At 35.8% G+C, this 23261-nt stretch overlaps 3 protein-coding genes across 4 annotated transcripts; 1 reads left to right on the forward strand and 2 right to left on the reverse strand.

The window, feature by feature from the left end:
• Window positions 1-1533: 1533 nt before the first annotated feature.
• LOC111806722 (uncharacterized) lies at window positions 1534-13686 on the reverse strand. 2 transcript variants are annotated; one of them, XM_023692158.2, is made up of 15 exons: window positions 13533-13686; window positions 13284-13387; window positions 12593-12674; window positions 10831-10934; window positions 10464-10590; window positions 9925-10019; window positions 6380-6503; window positions 6013-6093; window positions 4711-4809; window positions 3741-3902; window positions 3606-3666; window positions 3415-3485; window positions 3248-3292; window positions 2435-2611; window positions 1534-2327 (listed from the first exon to the last, which is right to left on the reverse strand). In XM_023692158.2, the coding sequence occupies exons 2-15, from the start codon at window positions 13319-13321 to the stop codon at window positions 1794-1796; spliced, it is 1800 nt and encodes a 599-aa protein (XP_023547926.2). In that variant the 5' UTR covers window positions 13322-13387; window positions 13533-13686; the 3' UTR covers window positions 1534-1793. The 2 variants fall into 2 exon arrangements, with proteins under 2 accessions (XP_023547926.2, XP_023547927.2); XM_023692159.2 differs by having other exon boundaries at window positions 13284-13378; window positions 13533-13683.
• A 493-nt stretch (window positions 13687-14179) lies between these two features.
• On the forward strand, window positions 14180-17277 carry LOC111806723 (BI1-like protein). The gene is made up of 4 exons (XM_023692160.2): window positions 14180-14516; window positions 15868-15981; window positions 16085-16242; window positions 16899-17277. The coding sequence occupies exons 1-4, from the start codon at window positions 14261-14263 to the stop codon at window positions 17103-17105; spliced, it is 735 nt and encodes a 244-aa protein (XP_023547928.1). The 5' UTR covers window positions 14180-14260; the 3' UTR covers window positions 17106-17277.
• Window positions 17278-18413: 1136 nt separating this feature from the next.
• LOC111807601 (Mo25 family protein) lies at window positions 18414-22485 on the reverse strand. Its single transcript, XM_023693393.2, has 11 exons — window positions 22027-22485; window positions 21712-21876; window positions 21502-21620; window positions 21162-21236; window positions 20435-20528; window positions 20274-20333; window positions 19841-19906; window positions 19650-19748; window positions 19495-19539; window positions 18845-18947; window positions 18414-18735 (listed from the first exon to the last, which is right to left on the reverse strand). The coding sequence occupies exons 1-11, from the start codon at window positions 22147-22149 to the stop codon at window positions 18647-18649; spliced, it is 1038 nt and encodes a 345-aa protein (XP_023549161.2). The 5' UTR covers window positions 22150-22485; the 3' UTR covers window positions 18414-18646.
• Between the last annotated feature and the right edge of the window lie 776 nt (window positions 22486-23261).

A 23261-nucleotide genomic window follows, 5' to 3' on the forward strand; every position in this document is an offset into this window, starting at 1 on the left:
CTATCGACTCCAAATTAAGAGTCTCGAGTCTCGTAGAGTCGATTGACTATACTTGTTTCAGTGTTTCAGAGGTAGAATCTTTAAATTTGATTAATAATTAACGAGAATTTCAAATATTTTTAATTTTTTTTAGAAAAAACGAGTTTGAGAAGGTTCAATTGTCAGATTTATCGACATTAAGTTCGTAAAAAAAAAAATCAAAATTTTGTTTGCATTTTTGTAATTTAATTAACCGACCTTAAGTCGATGTGTCTCGAGTGCATGGTTGAGTTTGAGTTATTTTATTTATTATTTTTTTTAATTTATAATATTGTGATATGATAATTTATTTTTAAATTGTATATCGATATTTTGTCGTGTGTGTAACAACTTTCCAACTATATTCAAATTGCCATAATATCACGCGCATTTTGGGCAAAAAGTAAATTAATTTTGACGTGCATGTAACGAACTATATACTTTTCACCGTAAAATTGGCATTATACCGTGCGCATTTTGGGCAAAAAAGTAAAATAATTTTGACATGTAGCTAACAAACCATATACTTTTCACCGTAAAATTGGCATTATACTATGCGCATTTTCGGCAAAAAGTAAATTAATTTTGACATGCACCTAACAAACTATGTACTTTTCACGTGGGAAAAAAGTAAATTACTTTTGACGTGTACCGAACGAACCATATACTTTTCACCGTAAAATTGGCATTATACCATACACATTTTGGGCAAAAAAGTAAATTAATTTTGACATGTAGCTAACAAACCATATACTTTTCACCGTAAAATTGGCATTATACCGTGCCCATTTTGGACAAAAAGTAAATTAATTTTGACATGTAGCTAACAAACCATATACTTTTCACCATAAAATTGGCATTATACTATGCACATTTTGGGCAAAAAGTAAATTAATTTTGACATGCACCTAACAAACTATATACTTTTCACCGTAAAATTGGCATTATACCATGCGCATTTGGGCAAAAAAGTAAAGTAATTTTGACATGTAGCTAACAAACCATATACTTTTCACTGTAAAATTGACATTATACCGTACACATTTTGGGCAAAAAGAAATTAATTTTGACATGCACCTAACAAACTATATACTTTTCACCTTAAAATTGGCATTATACCACCCACATTTGTGGCAAAAGTAAATTATTTTTGACATGTTACCTAACGAACCATATACTTTTCACAGTAAAATCGGCATTATAATTAAAAAAATAACTTTTAAGAGAAAGAGAGATGGAACAAAAAATGGTAAGACACACCCACCATTTAAAAGGGACGTTAAAGGTAAAAAAAGATAAAAAAAAGTTATTCATGAGTTTAATTGCCAAAGAAAACCGAACTTATAAAGTTGACTTCAATTATACTCGACTAAGTTTTATTTTAATATTTGAAGTTAATTTTTTCTTTTCAAAACAACGTTGAATAAGTAAATTTGAAGGTTATGGTTAACGAAAAAATTATGAACGGAACGGTAGAAAATTAGAGGTGGAGGGTCGATCGGAGGAAGACGACAATAGCAACATCGATCGATATTTTGTTAAGTAGGTAATAGTCTAGCCATAATGTTTATATGAAAAAAATGGCTACATTCAATATTTTCGACACACTTAAAACAAGTCCTTCCTTTCTTTGACCTTTTTCCTTTTCTGGTGTCTAATATTTTTACAAACTAACATCAAAGCAACTTTCTTAGTTACACAGCAATACAAACAAATATCAGATTGCACACATTCCATGGGAGCAAATGGGTCAAAACACAAGAACATGCCCCAGATCATCTGTTCTGATTGTTTCGGAAGAAATTGAGATCCCAGCGACGAATCAAACCATCCATAATATGGGTTGCGGGATTTCGGACAACAGTTACGGTCGCCTTCGTGTTGGCTGACAAATCGGCTTCAGCTGAACGTTGGCTACTTGCAGGTGTATTACTACAAGAGGAAGCCCCTGCACTCTCAGTTCCAGCAGGTGCAGGCACCCCTATAGAAGATTCGCTTTTATCGGAACACGAGCGATCAGATACTGAATTCGAATCTCGAACTACTGAAGTAGATTCTGGTTTGATAGATATACTGTACTCTTCTGAAGTTGAAGCAGATTCTGCTTTCAACTGAGAAAAATGGTCATTCGAAGTGGATGTGGCTTCTGGATGCAGCACTCCACAATGGTCTATTCGTGAAATTCCACATTCGTCTTTCTGTAAAACGTCCTTCGTGTCGGTACATACGACACTCGAAGCTTGCTCTTCTTCTTGAGCGTTTTTCATTTTGAAATCCTTCAACGATTCCATCACTGCTTCCATGAGCATCTGAAATTCATTTACCAAACAAAAGAAAGAAAAACAGATCATCTTAACACGTTGGCCCCGTTTCGGAGAGATTAGACGACGTGAAAGTTACTATTAATCAGACTGACCCTTTCTTCCTCCTCTACACTGCATGGGAACCCTGCCAAGTCATCAAGAGGATATTCGACATACTGATCATCGTCCATCAAATTTGGAACATTGGTTTCGTAAGGATGGCCATTCGATAATTCAAAACTAATCATATTTGAAGATGACAAGTCCGTGTCATTACTCGTACTTTGATCCTGCAGCAAATCAACATTTGTCATATTTTGTAAATAAGCTGCTCTAATCCATGTCGATTGGAGAGGAAAACGAAGCATTATTTATAAGGGTGTGGAAACTTCTCCATAGCAAACGCATTTTAAAAATCTTGAGGGGAAGCCCAAAAGGGAAAGCCTAAAGAGGACAATATCTGTTAGTCGTGGGCTTGGGCTGTGACAAATAGTATCGGAACCAGACATCGGGCGGTGTGCCAACGAAGATGTTGGGTCCGGAAGGGGGGTGAATTGTGAGATCCCACATCGATTAGAGAGGAGATCGAAACAATCTTTATAAGGGTGTGGAAACCTCTCCCTAGTAGACGTGTTCTAAAACCTTTGAGGGGAACCTCGAAAGGGAAAGTCTAAAGACAACAATATCTACTAGCGGTGGGCTTGGGCGGTTACAAAAACTGTACCAAGTTTACAGCTGATCTTGTTAATTAACAGTATCCCGGACATTCCTTTTCTTTTAGAATATTACAATTTAAACAACTGGGTGGATTTGAAATCTTGCAAAAATGATTACTAATACCGTCGCCAGTTCAACTATGCTAAGTTCGCATCTTAGACATGCATTTGGAATCAATAGGAAAGTCAAATTAAAAGCTATGGTGGTACCTGAGATAGGGATTGATGATCTCCAGAAGGAAGATCGGCAGGAACCTGATGCAAGGGGTAAGTGAAGTCATTAACTGTCACCAGTGCACTTCTATTTAATTCCAAATTAACCAAAAAGTTGCTTTGATCTTCATTTTTAAGGCAATAGAGTGCGCATATAACATTACCTCTGTCCGACTCATAGATCTTTTTGAACGGAGTTCTTTAATAGCACCTTCCGTACTATTAGTTGGTATATCTGTAGGTAGGAAAAAAAAACATTTCATTGAAAGAAGAGTCTGAATCGCCATTAAAGACCTTAAATCCTGAGTATAAACAACAATAAAGAAGCAGAAAATAGTGAGTCGTTAAGTCGTGCCTCTTGATGTTGTAGAGGAACCATGGTTTGGGCCCGCTTCTTGCATCGGTCTCCAATAATCCTGAGGATAAAACATAGTTAAATCTTGCAGCTCAACAAAAGTGAAATCCAACAGAAACACTGAGGCCTATTTACCCTGTTACTGAAGTAGGACGGCATGGTGTTGATATAAATATCCCCTATTTCATCCTCTGGGGGTTGCAAAACATTGTGGAAGAAAATATTTATAGAATCGAAGTAAAATTGAGGGCGAGGAGAATTGTGATCACCATCGAACTTGATGATGTTTTTGTCCCCCTGCAAAAGAGACAGTTTCATGAATTAACAGCAGCAGTGTAAAATGTTTGGCAAGAGGGGGGTGAGAAATAGTTTACTATGTGTAAATACAAATGGGGAGGTTAAACAGAGATTTTATCAAATATTTTGACAGCCAGTTAACATAAAATTTTTAGAATCAACCGAACTAGGAACATGAAGCATCCTGTCTTTGAATATGCATCTTTGGGTTCATTAAATATTAAGAAGAAGCTGGAGGGAAAGAAGGAAGGGAAACCCTGAAACTTCTTTCATAAGATCACCGTTTAAGGCTGAATCTTTGGAATATATTCCAATATTTTAGCAGAAGTATTTATGCAAGAAAAGGTTATCGAGTGATTCAAAGTCCTTATTGCACAGAAGTATAAATCTTTTTAGAAAAGGAAAACTTCTTTAAATCTTGTAAGAGGAAGTGCAGAGCTACGACTCTACAATGAAAGAGTTTCCAACATAATTCATTCCCACATTTCAGAATCCTTAATCTTTTGGATGGAAGAGTACAACCTCTTAAGCTTTATAAGGTGCTACAGGCTACAGCTACCATACACACCACGTGCTTTCGAATCACAATGAACCTAGTACGTAGTTTACGAAATCCTTAAGAGTTGTTATGCATTTGAATTGGTTTGTTCATATAAAATTTGCTAGTGCTCCATATAACAGTACCCACTTCAAACTCAAACTTTTAGACGAAAGCTTGGGTTTTTACCAAAAGAAAAAAAAAACAGAGAAGGAAGAAGAAATTTTAGGTAAGAACTTCATACTAGGTATTTAGGTGACAAGGATTTACCACATAGGCATCATGTATTTGGTCTGAGTGATGAGGCCGTATGAAGTCATCGTCGATGGCATGCCCGATTAACACTGGTACAAAGCAAGATTTTGCCACCTAGACAAAACAATGTTGGATCAATCTCAGTTGAAATGGCAAGCATTAAAAATAAAAAGAAAGCTTAACAATCAGCAAGAAGCATCACAAAAAACAAGCATCACAAAAAACAAGCATCACAAAAGGGAAGATAAATCTCCTAACAACACGAAAGAAAATCTTAACAATCAGCAAGAAGAGGCTATGATTATGAAAGTCGTTGTTCCAACGCACCAACCAGAAGCAAGAAACATGAAAAATACCCAAAAGTACTGAACTCCTAGATTTATCTTCAAAGATCAAAGATAACTACTTTAAACTGATCACCACTCATAGAATTGCTGTAAACTTCTTGAAAAAATTATTAATCTGTGCTATGGAAAAAGACAGAGAGAAAAAATCATCAGTTGTTTGGTTCATTAAATTATCTCAGGATGATACATGCCACCATAACGTATGTTTGTCGTACATTTTCTAAAAGAAAAAATATGACGTTGATTTCTCAACTGACCACACTTTCTTTCCACTATCTATTGATTTTAATGTTATGAGCATTTATCATGTTTGCGACTCAAATCCAAAACGAAATATGCCAAGGTCATGGCTCCTATCTTTTTCCCAGTCAACTAGGTCAATGATTTTTTGAGGGATAAAGTACAAACTCAGGTAGAACATATGGGAGAGCCCAACCTTAAGAGACACATAAACATCTGGAGAGCACATGATTAATCCTTTTCTGATGAAAGGGCATGGAACAAATGTCAAGTGTCAACAAACATTTTGTATAAGAGACACATAAACATTCATTAAGAAACAATGTGGCCAAAAAAGGAACCTAAAGGACAAAGGGACAAGGGACTCCCTCCCCTAAAGAGAGAGACAACAAAAACAGCTCCCAACCAAGGTTAATTGTGAAAGTGGTGTACTAACAAAAATAGTTGTGTTGGCTACTCCAACGGAGGCTGTAAACTGGACAGGGTCACAAAAGTAACCAAAAGAATTGACCTTGTCTTTAAAGACTATTGTTTCTTTCCACAAAATTTCTTATGCGATTAGCATCTAATGAATAATTTTTTTTTTTTCTTAAAGCAGAAGCACTAAATCTATCCCCAAGGAAAAAGGAGAACATGCAGATCAATTATTCACTCTACTAGTTAGCATGCAACTGAGAAGTTATAAAAGTAGCTCACAGATACACATAGCAGATAATAGATAGAAAGAAACCTTAATGGTGTTGAGGTCCATAATGTCAAATTTTGCCTTTTTCTGGATAGCCCTTCGCATGTATTGAATAGCAAACTTCACCTAGAATCACACAAATAATGAAATAGTTAGGATTTCCGAGCATCAATCACTTATCATCAAAAGAACATTAGTTTCAACAACTTCTGGACCAACCAATCACACGCACATCATTGAACTATGAAAGAAAAATAAAAAAATAGGAATAGTGACTTGTGAGGTCATTTGAAATTAGTTTTGACCACCACACTTATAGGTCCCAAGAAAAGAAATGGACTAGACTGTTGCTAAGAGAGGAATTTCTCAGTTCAAGCTTTGGTCGATTCAAAATCAGTGAAATAATTCTTACCGTGAATTTAGGTAAACGAAACTTATAGGTTTCTACAAGTTCCATCATTAGCTCAACCAGATCAGAGAAAGGACTGTCCAGAACCATCCCTGCAATTGAAGGATTCTCAGCCCCATACATTAGGCTGTTCGAAATATGCATGTTAGTGGAAAATGAACAAGACTAAATAAGATTCGAACATTATCTAAGGCTGAAATATTGATAACTATATTTAGATAAGAACCAAACTTACAATTGACTCAACCAGAACAAATCTGAAGGTAAGAACAGTGAACTTATGAAATTCTTTCCCATGAGGAAAATTATATATTTCATTCTAATTACTCGTAAAACAAATCAATCAAAATTGTGCTACAGATAACGCAATAGTGAAGAAACACAATACATATTTTATTATGACTTGCAGGGATCTTGACCAATTGTGCCTCCTTTTTGTAACCCTTTGGTCCTCAGGGGGATTCCTCATCTATTCTCTTTTGTTTGGTAATTATCATCAATATAATGTCACAGTTTCTTATTAGTTTTAGAAACACCACAAGAAAGAAGAGTGCTTTGATTAAATTTAAAGACTGGGAATTTCCCGTGCATTTGCTTCATGATGATTCTAAATTCAGAATCTTTGACTCGAGTCAAGTAGTTTTACTGTTGAACCTTTGTTTATCATAATAGAAGTGACGAAGTTGAGTTCTGTTTTGTGCAAACTAATTTGGAAAGCTACTCCAAAAGATGGTCTTTGGTCTCTGTATTGGAAGTGTTACCGCTAATGGAAGTTCCGGTCTCATCCGTGCTTTGACAAGTTTGAATTCTCTCATGAGAGGATTAATACTATGATCGTATTTAGAGGTCATCTTTTATGTTATTTGACCTTTAATAGTGTAAGGTGTATGATACAATGCCACTTCAAGTGTACATACATTACACTCATGGCAAAAAGTGGCCACATATGGAACCCATTGACAATGACATGGAAAAGAAAAACAATTGAAGGCTGACAAATTCAAATTATCTTTAGTTGTTGGTTGAATTTCTCTTTATGCATTTGTTTCGGTTTCCCTATGGTAAGGAGTGGAGCATTTCTATTTTTAGTTATTTCATTTTTTTTAGGAGGATGATCCTCCACGGTTGAGTTATGATTCTGTTGATATAGCAATAGTTTTTATACAACTTGTCTAAATACTCATAAACATTCAGAATGAGACCTAAAACAAATTCAATTTAGTCTGATAACTCAGAGGTATTAAGGTTCCCTCTGTTTAAGCCTTACGATTATTTAAAATAGATTGAAAAAAGAATTCTACTCCTTTACCCACGCAAACACCTTCTACCTCCTTTCTTCCATTTCTTCTCTAGTGAGCTTTATCAAACGGTTGGTAAATCTGCAACTGGTGAATTGCGTTTGTTATCTCGATTGGTGGTGACCCTGGGATATATTTTCCTTTCATACAAGACATACCCTTATGGTTACCAAGTCCTATGGCTGGTGGAGCTCCACCTTAACTAATATAAACTCTTGCAATCTGCTGAGATATAATCTTTTGGTTTTGAGCTAAACTTCTAGCTTTTGAAACCAACACTAAGAATTTGTTCTGGTACTCTTCCACTAAAACTGTTCGTTTTAGCTTAGCGAGCTCCCCCAATTTATTTCTTCAAATGGGAAGTCCAATTGGTGGACAAACTTTGTCTAAGTGGGGATCTAGAATATCATGCCATCAATAAATACCACAGTTGAGCAGTTCCCTCCAAGTGATAAGAGGCTAAGCTCGCATTTCTTCCTTAGGAGTCAATTGATGTCGGAAAAAGTGTTGACAACGGTAATCCAACCAAGGGAGCTATTGAATGAGGGAAGTCGAGTTTCGTGAATTTTGATACAATTAAGTTTCCTCCAAAATTTTCCGAAACTGTTGTCCCAAAAATCCCTGATCGTGATAAGATGTTAAGTTCACTTTACTTCCTTAGGTGTCAAATGTTAGAAAAAATGTTGACAACAACCAATTCAACCCAAGGGGGCTATTGAAACGAGGGAAGTCGAGTTTCGTGAATTTTGATACAATTAAGTTTTCTCCAAAATTTTCAGAAATTGTTGTCCCAGAAATCCCTGATCTCTCATCGTTTTTTTCTTGACTTTTAGCACGGGAAGAAATCATACCCTTTTTTTGTGGATTCCAAGTCAAGACACATGACATCCAATCTGACATGAAGCTGTTCAACTTTAAGCCGAATTGGCCAGCAATTCAAATAAGATTAAATTGAAGTGGGTTCCATACGTCATCGTCTTAAATTGAAGATAAGATAAGATTAAATTTATTTTCAGATTAAATTCAGATAAGATTAAACCGATGAAAAAAAAAAATAAAGAAAAATTCAACCAACAACTAAAAATAATTTGAATTGGTCAGCCCTTAATTATTCTTATTCTCCATGTCATCGTCAGTCGGTTCCATACGTGACTACTTCTTTCTGCCACAAGTGTAATGTGTGTACACTTGTAGTCGCATTGTATCAATGTGTAAGAAGGCCTCAATAGGTGGAGCATGTGTTGTGAGATTGTCAAGGAGGAGGTCTTATTCCATCTTCCATTTTGTGAGGAGCTTTTCTTGGTGTTCTCTTTTCTTTTCTTTTTTTTTTCTTTTTTTTTTTTTTTTTTTTTTTTGCAACTCTATGGAATATCCCACTTGAGAAGAACGGGGAGATCTTTATTGAAATGGAAAGGTCTTGAATTCAACGGTGTCATCCTTTATCTCTTATTCTATTGAATTGAAGCCCCTTCTTGTTATAATTTTGTTTTGTTTTGTTTTGTTTTTCTAAGATTTTATTTATATTGTGAATGTTAGGTCCCATGATTTTGCTTGTTTAACCGTATAAATGTTTGCATATCTTATCCCAATAGGGAAGTGTACTGAGTATTTTAAGTACTGACCACTCACAAAAATCATTTTCAATTTAGGGCAACACTATAGCACGGGAGTGACGAACGGGGTGAAGAAGTCGGTTATGGAACAACCTGAAGTTTTAATGTTTGTTCTTTAAAACGTTTCCGCTTTGATTTGATTTAATTTGATTTGATTTGTATTCGTCAAGACATCCAATGACCTCGTGGTGGCCAAACTGTGTCTACCACTTAGCAGGAGATTGAAAAACACCATCCGTTCAAACTCCATAATCTCGTAAACTAGGAGTTTCCTAGTAAAAATCAAATCAAATAAAATGAACTCAAAGCAAAAACATTTTCAATAAAAAGCATAAAAACTCCAGAGTTGCTCTTACCTAAAAATCATTTTATAAAATGGCGAGTATTTAAAATACTTAGTAGGACACTCCCCTATTAAGGTCAATATGAAAACATTTCTATAGTTAAAGGAAACAAAATCACCGGACCTTGGCATTTAATTACCAAAAACTTAGCGTGTAATTTTCCACAAAATCATTCTTCAATCACCTTTTTTTTAGAGATCATTAGTACCTAATTACGCCTAATTACCCAGACACTTATTTAATTCATCTCCTCAACATATGCATTTATGGGAAGATAGAAGTAGAAGGCAAACCTGGTAACAGCACCCATAGAACGGCCCCATAAGCCAATTAAAGAGACGTTTCCATCTGCTCGCAAATACTCAACCACGGCTTTCAGATCATCCTTCTGAAAAAGTTCAACATCATATATTGAGGAAGGAAAATGGCAATATGCATCAAGCACCCAAATCATAAAGCAAAAGAACTACAAGCAGCAGTCAATACAGTCACTGATAAAATATATTCAGACAAGAACATAACTATTTGAAGCCACATTCAGTATCCAAAAAGTTCATACTAACCGACCCAGATTCAGAGTCAATTACTCTAGTCTTTAGACTTTAGCAATAAAGATCACAGAAGACATGTAGATTATAAAATGTTTAGGGTTTAAACGTAGGAGCAGGGTGCTGTGTAAATAATGCATCACATGTGGTATAAAAATGATTCTCTGCCTTTTAGGAAGAATGTGAACCAATAGAATTTAAAAAAAACTTCTAATAGAAAATGAATTATTCAAACTAGAGAGATACTTATACTCAAGAAAAGAAGGGATATCCTTGACACTTACTTCATTCCACCCCAATGTAACATGCTCACCCCCAGAAAGTCCAGAACCAGAAAAATCAAGAGCAAACACGGTGATGTTAGAAGGCAGTAATATTATGGCAGCCTCACTGGCATCTGCTCGACACCCACTGTTGCAAATCAAATAAATACCAATCAGAATGTAATATGGATTAATCCAGTGATTTACGGTAATCTAAACAAAGAGTATTATAATAATGAAATGCATTTCTAGCGGGAAACCTGCAGCAAAAATTTCTTAAATTGAATTTTCAAGACTAAGCTAATAAGTATGCAGTCTGTTATATTAATTTCTAGTGAGGGACTTGATCAAATGCGTAATGAGATATAAATTTTCAGATATTACTCACCTGTTACCATGGCAGTAAATTACACAGGGTAGAGGCTTTCCTTCAGGACTAACAATAGGCAAGTAATGACTACACTGAAGTACATCTCCCCGAGTGTTTTTAACCTGCAATAATGTTAGGAGGTTCTTAACATAGCAGAAAACTTATCTCAATGAACTATAGTCCACAAAAATCAAGGTAGTAGTAGATGTCAAGATAGTCAGATAGAGGGCGGAAAAAATCAGAAGAATTTATCCATCCAAGCCTCAAACCCCAAAAGTTATCTATACAAGTCAAATCACTATTTCCTTAAAGTTGGCCCAAGTATTGGATGCATTAAGAGGAAAGATCAGTAACCTCCAAATTATCAAATAAGTCTAGAGAAATTCCTCATACCTCCTGTTACTCAGAGCCTCTTATAAACTTCTTCAAATAAGTCTAGAGTATCCAATGATTTTGAGATAGCCTCCCAAGACTTCAAGTATCCTCACACACAATGGATAAGCTTTTGAGTTCAAGCCAGAAATCCTTTCTCCACTTTCAGGTAGAATTTCCACACACACATGCGATGGAACTTTTTGGAAATAGAGCAAGTCCTTCAGATTAGCTAATACATTCGGTAATATTTTCCTATGTGCATGTGTGCGGTTAAAGATTTCATGGAAGGCAAAGCTTTCTATTGGTCAATGCTATGAAGGCTTTTACTCGGGGATTATAGTTGAAAATAATTTTTCAAATTGTCAATGGCAAAGGGCATGCTTAGGAAGAAATCTTCAAATCAGCTAAGTTTTAAAGTTACTCGTGGTGTTCACTATGTAATTCTTTTTAAGATTATACTCCTTTAGTTATTATGTCTAATTTAAGGGCTTTTACTAAGTTCCTTTTTAATACAAAGAGAAATAGTGGGGAAGGGGTGGGATTTCTTGGTATTGATAATCTGAAAGTTCTTTTTCTTTTTCTATTTCTTTCTTATGTAATACCTCTTTGTAACTGTTCACTGTATCAATAAGTTCGTTTCCTTTTCAAGGAAAGAACGTCACTGTCATAATGAAGAACCAAGTTCCTTTTCTAGGGCAACCGTCTATGACTTGACAAAAGAAGAAACAACCACTCCCTTGCTAGCATTAGGATGTGTCTTCGTCTTCCACGACCATCAAATCTATTGATCTCAGCACAAATCCTTTGTTATATGAATGGTTCCTGACCCACACAGCAAGCACATTACTTCTTAAATCTAAAAAATTAGGCCCAGTGGTTCAATTCAGCAAGACCCAAACAACTAAAGAGGGAAAGCACACAATCTATGTGCAATTCCGATAACCTAATTGTACTGTACAACCCCTGAATCTACTAAACTAAGCTTTGTTCAACATTTCTTTTGTTCTATGAAAATTGATTTGATCGACTGTACCCTCCCATGGAGAGAGAGCAACCTCACCTGGCAAGAATTCCAGAGCTCCCGAAAGCCCCATACAGCTAAAAGAAAAAAAAAAAAAAAAAAAAAAAAAAGAACTTCCACCTCTTAACATGTATACACCCGTTCTCTTTTGTAATCAACGGCCACAGGGAAGCTGTACAATGAACTTATTTGAAGTGTCAACAGCATGCATACTGCCACTATGACTACACTAACTTCATAATTTTTCTTATGAGAGACACCATACTGACTTTATAAGTTTCAGTAAAAGTTAAGCACGTTCAACGTAGACATATCAAATCAATGGAGAAGTCCAAGCAATGAGAAAATTGACAACGGAGTCGCATTTATGCTAGGAAATCGTACCTCCAGATCCTTCCTTTGATACAATTTTCCTCGAAGCGTGAACTCATCTTCTAGTAAATCATTGTTCGGGTCATATTCAGCTCTGCGAGTAAAATTTAGCAACGTTGTAGCCTCTCAGAGATGTCAACGCTTATATTTAAGGAAATGATTAAAACAAATGTGAAGTTACAAAATGAGATAACCCGCAACAAATGTCGTGGAGTATTCCAACGATCAAGCAATAATTATAGAACACAATAGAAAACGAAATAATGAACAAAAAATGAACGGATCCGCATTTCAATATCATTAAATCGCAGAGATCTCATTCAGGTCCGGAATACCCAAAAAGGTAAAAAGTGTAAACTAAAAACCAGGTGGAAGAGAACGTTAATGAAAACGAAAAGGAAAGAAATATTTAGATCTCAACCTACAAGCCCCCTCCATTCCCACAATGGAAACCCATGTAAAATTCAAATTTCAGGGACACAAGTACTAAGATTAGCAAATAGATTAACAGGAAGACTTTAATTTCTGAGATTCTAGAGCAAAATAAAACACTTAATATCATAGCTCCAAAATCCATCACTCTCTAGCCTCTCACAGCAACAAAACAAACGCACCAACGCACACACACCAAATTCCAACTCCAGAGCTAGTAATTCAACAGAAAACTACAAAAATAAATCTCAAAACTAGTCAGAAACGTTACCTCGGTGGACGAATGATGAAGTTGATCAGCTGCTCCATCAGATTCAGAGAAACAACGACGAAGCAACCGATCTATATCTCTCTCCCAAGCTGATTCTGAGTTTCCTTGAACAAAAACGGAGTAAAACAATACGAATTCACCGATCAAGAAGAGCAAATCAGAAACAAAATCCGAGAGAGAAAGAGAGAAAAAAAGAAAGTATTATTCGCTGAAACGAACGAAAACGAAGAAGAATAGAAGGTGGCTTACTTTATTAACTTGCGTTTATGTATTGGGCTTTCGATTTTCGGAGCCGCCTTTCCCCCACCCGATGCCTATCTCTCCGTCTCTCCGATTGGGCGCGCGTGTTGACACGCTCGTTAGTGACCGCGTGTATGTGCCGCTCCCTCGGATAGATCTTTTTCCCGCGACGCTACTGATTGGGCCTGTGCCGGGATTATATTCGACCTTTCTCGGCGGACTTAATGGGCCATGGCCCAATGGCACTTTCGTAATTATGAGATAAATAGCATAATTATTGAAAAATGGTCCATGTGTTTGTATATATAAAAAAATAAAAAAATTGTATTAAATAAATGGATTATTATACCTTTGACCATAATGAAAATAATTAATTTTAATTAATTTTACTGTGTTAATTATATTTTATTTGCATAGACGTTAATTATAATCAATATAATTAAATAAATAATAATAAGAATAATAATAAAAGCTTTAAGTTGCGAGCCGTGTCAATGAGCACCAAGTCACTACCCTGATATTGACCGTCGGATCTGGAACACCGACACAAACTTTTTCCAATTATCCAACGACCAGAAGGGGGCTGTGATGCTCAAGGGTCACAGCTCGGTAACTAAAATTCTAAGTAGTCGGCATTCTTATCGGTGGTGGTGGCCAATCGAGCCGAGGATAAATTGTCTACAGAGAAATTTTCTCGAGAAAATCTGCAAGAAAATTTTCGAGCAAGAACCAGAGAGATGTTTGGGTACACGGGCGTGAGTAACAAGGGTGGAGAAGTAGATCTAGAATCAGGGGAGACCCTGTACCCAGGTTTGAGCTATGGCGAAAATCAGCTTCGATGGGGTTTCATTCGTAAGGTTTACGGAATCCTCGCGGCGCAGATCGTGCTCACCACCATCGTCTCCTCTGTCACCGTTTTGTACGCTCCGATCAACGATCTTCTCCGGGGAAATTCTGGCCTTCTTTTGTTCCTCTGCTTCCTTCCCCTATTCTGTAAGTCTATCATTTCCGAATCGTAGTTGAAAGGTCTTGGTTTATAGATTTGTTAATCGTTTCTGAATTTTCTTTTTATGATTTTTCGGTGGATCAATTTTATCTTGTGGTTTTTTCGTGCTTTCTTTGATGACTTGGATCGGAATTGGCAGTGTGGAATGAGCGATTAATCTCTGGCTGTTTTCGTCTTCTTAGATTGGCATCCATTTTTTTTTTTTTAAGATAGTTAATTTGGTATCCGATTGATGATAAGATTGTGTCGTTCCTGAATTCTAGAATTCTTTAATTTCATCAGAAATTTTCGATGCAGTCGGCGATTTCTTTATTTTTTGGCAAGAGAAAGTGTCAATGTTCGAAAGTAGTTTCCGGATCATGTGTTTCATGATATATTTCTATATTTTTTTCTCTGTGCAATCTGCTTCCTCGTTTGATCTCGGATGAAAAGTCCTTTGTTCGGATTCGTCCCTGGTTTTCGTTATTGGATCAAGGCTAATTATCTTATTGAATTCGTGACTTGCTGGATCATCTTTTGGTTGGCACATTGCCATCTTGAACATGGATGAAGCTCAAACAGAGTGACTTTTTTCTTGAATTTGGAAGGGTGTATTCCATATATCATTCTAGTTCCTTGCATCTATATGGTTTTGATGCGTACCATATCTATCCAGATCAATTCTAAGAAGGGGCAGTTTGTTAGGAACTTATATATTCGTGAGATCCCACCTCGGTGGGAGAGGGGAACAAAACATTCCTTATAAGGGCATGGAAACCTCTCCCTATTAGGCGCGTTTTAAAACCGTGAGGCTGATGGTTGCACATGACGGGCTAAAGTGGATAATATCTGCTAGTGGTGGGCTTGGACTGTTAGAGATGGTATCAGAGTCAGACACTAAGTGGTATGCCAAGGAGGATGCTGGCCTCCAAGGGGGTGGATCGTGAGATCCCACATTAGTTGGAGAGGGGAATAAAGCATTCCTTATAAAGGTGTGTAAACCTCTCCCTAATAGATGCCTTTTAAAACTGTGAGGTTGACGGTGTTACATAACGGGCTAAAGTGGACAATATCCACGAGCAGTAGGCTTGGGCTGTTACAATATTGTACTTTGCAATCCCCATATCATTGACTCCTTTGTTCTCGATTCTCGAATAGAGTTGCTCCCTGAAATTTATTGGAGACCCTTTGTCTTCCTTGGTTTATATTTCTGTACCCTTTCAGCTTCTTTTTTTTTTTTTGTTTTTTGTCTTCCATTCCAAAAACATTATTTTTCCATCAATTTTTTTTATGTGAATTGTTTCATTTCTTAGTTAACATTTTGGTAAAATATCATTCAATGACTCCAAATATTTGCAGTACTGTGGCCCATGTACATTTATAGGCAGAAGCACCCTCTGAACCTCGTCTTCCTCGGACTTTTTACGACTACACTTAGCCTCACAGTTGGCGTTAGCTGTGCTAACACCGATGGTTAGTATCTACAGTAAACTGTTCAGACTTGCTAATAAGATGTGAGCTTGATTAAATGTCCTGGTGTTGATCAAAATCTATGATTCTGTGCTGGTGATTGCAGGAAGGATTGTGCTTGAAGCACTAATTTTGACCTCAGCAGTAGTTTCTTCCTTAACCGGGTACACCTTCTGGGCCTCAAAGAAGGGCAAGGACTTCAGCTATCTTGGACCATTCTTGTTTACTGCCCTAATGGTCCTCGTCCTTACTAGCTTCATTCAGGTCATTTTCTGCTCCTTTACTCCACAGTGGCTCTATTGACTCTAGCTTTTTATATATCACTTTTACCACGCTGGGTACCGTCAATAAAATTTAACGTAACTACGACCAAATCATTAGCTCATAAGTGTTTACTGCCCTAATGATCCTCGTCCTTACTAGCTTCATTCAGGTCATTTTCTACCCCTTAACTCCACAGTTGCTCTAGTGACTCTAGCTTTATATTTATCACTTTTACCATGCTGGGTACCGACAATAAAATTTAACGTAACTTCAACCAAATCATTAGCTCATAAGTGTTTACTGCCCTAATGATCCTCGTTCTTACTAGCTTCATTCAGGTCATTTTCTGCCCCTTTACTCCACAGTTGCCCTACTGACTCTAGCTTTATATTTATCATTTTTACCTCGCTGGGTACCCACGATAAAATTTAACTGAACTTCGACCAAATCATTAGCTCATAAGTGTTTACTGCCCTAATGATCCTCGTTCTTACTAGCTTCATTCAGGTCATTTTCTGCCCCTTTACTCCACAGTGGCCCTACTGACTCTAGCTTTATATTTATCACTTTTACCTCGCTGGGTACCCACGATAAAATTTAACTGAACTTCGACCAAATCGTTAGCTCATAAGTGTATGCTATGTTGTGTATTATAGGCATTCTTCCCTCTCGGTCCTACCTCCACTGCCGTTTACGGTGGAATTGGTGCGATAATTTTCTCGGGGTACATTATATATGATACAGACAATCTGATCAAGCGCTTCACATATGATGAATACATATGGGCTGCAATAACTCTTTATCTGGATATCCTGAACTTGTTCCTGACCATTTTGCGGATGCTGAGACAGGGAGACAATTAAGGTGGACAGAGTTTTCTCTACCTGAACTCAAGCTTCCATCATGCGGTTGCTTTATTATATAAATGCTTAAAAATAACTGTTGGTGAAATAGTACATAATACTCTGAACAATGTTCTTGTTGTTGGCTTTTAGTTTTTATTCTGACTGAATGAAGTTTGATATTTTAGTTCAATGTGTTCACCTAAACTGTGTTATATATACATAATGCTTTGTTTGTAAATTCTTCTCCTCATACTTTGGTCGAATTTGCTCAGAGTTCTTGCTTCTTTGTCCTCTTCAGAAAAGGATTAATTGGGATTGGATGATATTTGTTAGATTCAGCTATTTAAAATTAAAAAATAAGTCGGATTTGAGAGAGTATTGATTTTTTCTTTAATTAAAGAAAAAGGGTATTGAATGATTATGTTGTTTAGATTTAGACATATTGATTGTTTTCAAATATAAGGTTAAATCAATCTGACTTGAATTGTCCGATTTTTTTAAAAAAATATTTAATAATAAATGTTTAATAGGCTCTAAGAATTGCTCGTAGTGACCAACTTGCAAAATGTAGGTCTATATCACAAAAGAGGTTCGTTGTTCTTGACCGTACTTTATATTAATTCTTATTATTTGAACGAGTAAAAGTTATGTCTTGATCTAAGTGGGAATAGTATTTCTCTTTTGAATATTCATATAGATTTGAAAATGAAAAATTCAAACATTTCATTGATAGAGATATAAGAATCAAACAAGAAGCTGTCAAACAACTAGCACAACTTTGTTGTCTCGATGTTCTTGCTGTGCCATATTCACGTTGATAAAGAGATAAAGTGTTCCACTTACGTTCAAGTTTTGAAATATCCAAATTTCTCAATGATAAAGAGATTGGAAATTATCGAACAAACCACAACCACACTCCATATTCGAGTCTATTGAGGAGAAGGAAGTTTGCTCTTAAAAAATTGACATTCAAATATCAAATATATATCAATCTCAAAATTTATGAATTAAACTTGTAAAATTTGAAGACTAAACTCGTAATTAAACATCAATAAAATAAAAAAATAAAAAAATAAAAAAATAAAAAAATAAAAAAAAAATCCAAATGTACTATTGAAATGAAAAGATTTGATATTACTTAGTTCATCAATCCTTTCTATTCTTTCCCATTTTAAACCGCTGGTCTAGTAAAATTCTGGTAAATTGCAACCAAATGATCAGTTAAAAAGGAAATCTGATCGGTTTCCTTACAACACCAGCAATTCCTCTCTTCTTGTTTGACCTGTATTTTGCATCTTAGAAGAACGTTGAACAATTGACACTTACTTGAGAGATGGGCAGGCATTTTCTTGGCTGAAAAGTGCCTTCAAGCAATATCAATTACAGACACCTTCTTCAATTTGCAATTTGCAACAACATTGTTTCACAGTAAAGAAAATTATTTATACATTAATAACTTGTGCTTTGGCAAATAATCAATCTCTCGTGCATTTTAGATGCAAACTCACTCTCAACAGGCATGGTTTCGGGGGGATAAAGCACGACGTGGGATAACGATTTTAACGAGCAAGGTGTTGGAGGCATGAAACTCTTTCTATTTCTTTGATGATCAACTCTTTTTCTTCTTCGTACTGTTCGTCTTCAGCACCTGTAGTAAAATCAGATACCATGATGAATGAACTTCAACTAGCATAGCATCAAGCATTTAAGAAGAGAGCATATAATGTGACGATAATTCTGCCATTTAAACTAAGAACCTTTCCCAGGAGAGAGATCATGAAGCAATTCCAGAAGCTTTTCGTGGTTTTTCGCTAGAATAACCTTGATTTCGCGTGGCTTATTAGGATTCGCGACAAAAACCTGCAAAAAAGTTGGACAAAATTATCCAAATTATAGCCACTATACAATGGCAATCATGGAACCAATTGCCTTATTCATATTCTAAATATTTCCATTTGCTGTTAAACTCTATGGTGATCATCAAGTAGCAGGAAATCACAATGGTCCACACCATTTTGAGAAGGAACTTTTGTCAGCGACCTCAAAAAGCTCTGAAGTCAAGCCTCCAGGTTGAAAACATAACAATTGAAAATCTCACGTCACACAGAATCGGATTAGGAGAGGGTGAAACGTTCCGGGGATGGAAACTTAATGTGGTGCATGGGACTCCAGAGATCCCAAATATATATATAGTGTTCAAAATTTGAATGTTTATTGAAGTTTCATGCTATGGTTAATGTCACTACTTTAACAACAGAACTTTTTGAACTATTTTCAAGGTGCTGAATCCGGAAGGTTGATAAACCAGCAAGATGCAAAGAAAAGGCGACTGCGACGATAATACATCCTTCGACAAGGTAATAATTACGGGCATACCAAAGTCCAAAAAAAGAGAAGCATACAATACCTTGAATATGTGGAAAGCAGACAGTTGGATGTTCTTGCTAGAATCCTGCTTGGAAAAGCCAAGAATAGGGAAAATGCTTGAGCATCCATGGAAAATAATGCTAGCAACTGTTGAACAACTTGGATAAATTCTATAAGTAGTCTAGTAATCACTACCTTTAATAGAGTCATCATCACTTTCATATTCCGAACTTCTAGAATGTATCGCTTCATTATTTGGGAATTTGGAGATTCCAATAAGAATTCTGACAGAAGCTGAGCTCAAAAAAACATTTGTCTTCAGAACATTGTCTAATTATGTTTATAGCCATATAAAAGGAAACTAAAAAGCCGCCATGAGAATGGACCTTCAATGACTGTCTTCTAGTTACATAATTGGAAGATGTCAGGAGTGTTTCATATCTGTCAAAGAACTGGAAAATGATCTCTCATTATATGACCAAAAACGAAGTCATAAAAAAAAATCAAATAGTAATAACTTGAAGGATAAAAATAAACTCAAAGAAATATGTTCATTTCTATTCCAGAAGAGCAGGGCTCTACACAATATCATAACTGTTGCCATTTTCGTAACACTATACAGGTCGATTTGGAAATCCAGTCCTTGGATTTAGTCGCTTTTGATTAACATTGGGCTAAATCAATATATTTAAGAAAGAATGGAGGTGAAACAAATTGAACAATGAGGATTACGACATTCGAAGTGGCAAAATTGAGACCATAAGTAAAGTCTTAACCGAGAATACGTATAAAATGGTCAAAAGAAATGAAACAACGTACCTCATCGTAATGAGCGCTCAAGAAGTTGGAAACTATATTTCCATGTTTGGTAAGCAGGTCCTGCCAGAAATGCACTTGTTTCAAGTTTGCACTATGGATATCAAATCTAACACATTTTGCATCATAAAGAAAACATATAATACCAGCAACTTATGTCTAACCTTAAAAGTAGAAAATGCATCCGATGCAACATCAAAATTTGGTAACTCCACAAACTTGAAGAACAATTCAAAACATGCAGACTCCAATATGTATCTGAGAAATCACTACAAAAATAAACTGTGAAGAAATGAACTTCCCTCTTAGAAACTGAAATGACAACTTTCTCATCTAACAATGAGAGTCTCACTAACAATAACTTGTAGTGATTGGAAAATCACACTGTTGAGTTCTCTAAAAGATGTCACATGTGTAACCTTCTGTTCGAATTCATAAGGTAATTCGTTCTAAAAGTGGGGTTCGTATTCAACAGAGTTAGTCAAATGGGTTTAAGACACATGAAAATCAAATACAAGTCTTAGACGCTGGGGCAATTTAGAATACATACAGCAACTATGCGATGGATTATTAAATATGAAGAATGAAGGAATGATAGTAGTTAGTGCCAAAAATTCAAGGAAAAAAGTGTAAAAAATATGCCAACATAAGGTTTCTAGACTGTAAAGCATGCCCACAATACGAGCAACGAGTCCTTTCTACTCAAAACTTGTATAATACTTCCTAACAATCTTGTCAGCAAGGACCAACTACGGAACTTCCCTGCATCGTAGAATTTCGTTTCGTACATTATAAATAGCATCAACCTATTATTGATGAACGAAGTAGTACCAACTTTAGCACATTGTTGAAACCTTGACGGTCAGTGTGAAAAAAGAACATGCATCTTACTTCGCAAGAGTTGGAAATTTAATGCATTCCCTCAACATGGTTCCACAGTTCACAGCAATCTCTTTGTTGTCGTAGCTGCACGTAATAAGTTTCGGGAAAGAAGTAAGCCGACTGCAAATGGTAGTACTGAACTTGTATAGAACATCCCGAGAAATGATCTTAGAAATTATACAAATAATATAATTTGGTCAAAAAAACAAAGCCATCTTCGAAATCATCACATTGTCTACAAGAGAAATCATTACTTTTGCAGCTATGTATCACTATATTCAGCAGATGAACAAATTCATGACTTGAAACAGATATGAACAAATCCAGGAAGTGATATTCTTGAACTTACCACACAACGAGGAAGTCTAACAATTCAAAATGGTTCTCAATGTACTGTACACAGCAATGAGTGGTGCCAACCTTTTGTTTCAACAATATGGACCAACAAAGGACAAGGTCCTTTCTTGCCTACATTAAGAAACATTGTCAATCTGAAGAATGATTAAGATACACGTTTTTCCTGGCGATTAACTGTAAGAAATGTTAAGACATGACTTACTTCCCATCCAAGAACAGGCAATTTGTGAATTAGAAGATCGATAACACACTCTTTACATATCTCCTCCACTAGCTGTGAAACTTGATCCGCATTCGGTTCAACCTCCGCGTCTCCAATAAGCATACATCTCATAATTACGAAGTTCTTCTCAACTTCTTCCATGGCCTGAGGCAAAGGATCATTCAAATGTTTAATAACCTCTGATTTGGAGGCAAAGGAATTTCATCAAACAATTCTTGTAAACCTAAAAGTAAGTCCAAATCATCCCCAACCAAAAGAAAAATTGGTTACATAATGCGAGGAAATGAGACGAACCTTTTCAAGAGCTTTAACTTCGACGACGGTTTTGGTATCGAGTGCCATAAGGCTGTCCTTGATGAATTTGGCCACCTCCTGGGGGGTTTTAGGCCTTGATGGCTTGAAGAATGAGAACGACATGATCTATAGCACAGATCAAGTTCCTACCGTCGTTCCTCAACTTTTTCCCTGGCGATCTTCGGTGAATTCTTCAGAATTAGCAGAAGCGCAACGAATCAAAGAAAAGCAGAAGCGCCGCTGGTCGGAGTCTTCTTCTTCTTCTTCTTCTTCTTCGTCTTCCTCCTGAAGCTTCTCTGTAAAATTCTGACGGAATCTTCAACCAAACATTCACATTTTTTTAATCTTCAATAATCAAATCAATGAAAACCAAAAAAGAAAAACGTTGCATTATCATTCCCGAGTATAGCGTATGCTTACGAAATCGACGATGGAACTCGACGAGGGAAGAACAATGCGGGCTGTTTGGTTTAACCAATTGGATGATCCTGTCATGGACAGACTTGAAGCGACGTCGTTTCGATGGTTGTCAATTTTCCGATGCATCGGTTTGACCTAACGATTGTCGTCCTCCCTTTTAATTCTTTTTAAGTAAATACATAAATGCCTAATTATGTGGATTTTATTATTATTTATTTTTAAGTTCTATTCTCTAATCATTTAAAGTATTTTTATTTATTATTATTTTTAAATATTATTAATTATTTCAATCATTTAATAAACTATATAAATACACTTTAAATTATTAGTTTTTAAATCCTCGTGAAAATTTTATTTTTATTAAAAAACTTAATATAAAGAAAACGATATTCGAGTTTAATTGTGTTTTAACTTTAATGTCGTCATATTTAAAGTTGTGTAGAATATATTAGGAGTGTTCATATGATCATAGAACTTGACCAATTTAGACTATCAACCAAACCACAGTGACTGGGTTGGACTGCAATTCTGGTGATTCTGTAGTTGACATTTTTTTTATCGAGTCAACTCGACCAACTCAAAAAATAGAGTTACAATACAATCCTATTTTAAAAATTATTACGAAAATTAAAAATATTTTATATTTATAATTATATAGTGTAACTTGTAAATATTTGATATTTAAGATGGTAGTAATTAATCCGTATATATATATATATATATATATATATATATCTTTTTTTTTTTTTTTTTTTTTTTTTTTTTTTTTTTTTTTTTGTAGGAAAAATAATATTTTAATTGATTTTTTTTCGCAG

The sequence above is a fragment of the Cucurbita pepo genome, chromosome 12 (genome assembly GCF_057944985.1).
Source record: "Cucurbita pepo subsp. pepo isolate OVF chromosome 12, ASM5794498v1, whole genome shotgun sequence".
In the NCBI taxonomy this organism is placed as follows: Eukaryota; Viridiplantae; Streptophyta; class Magnoliopsida; order Cucurbitales; family Cucurbitaceae; genus Cucurbita; species Cucurbita pepo.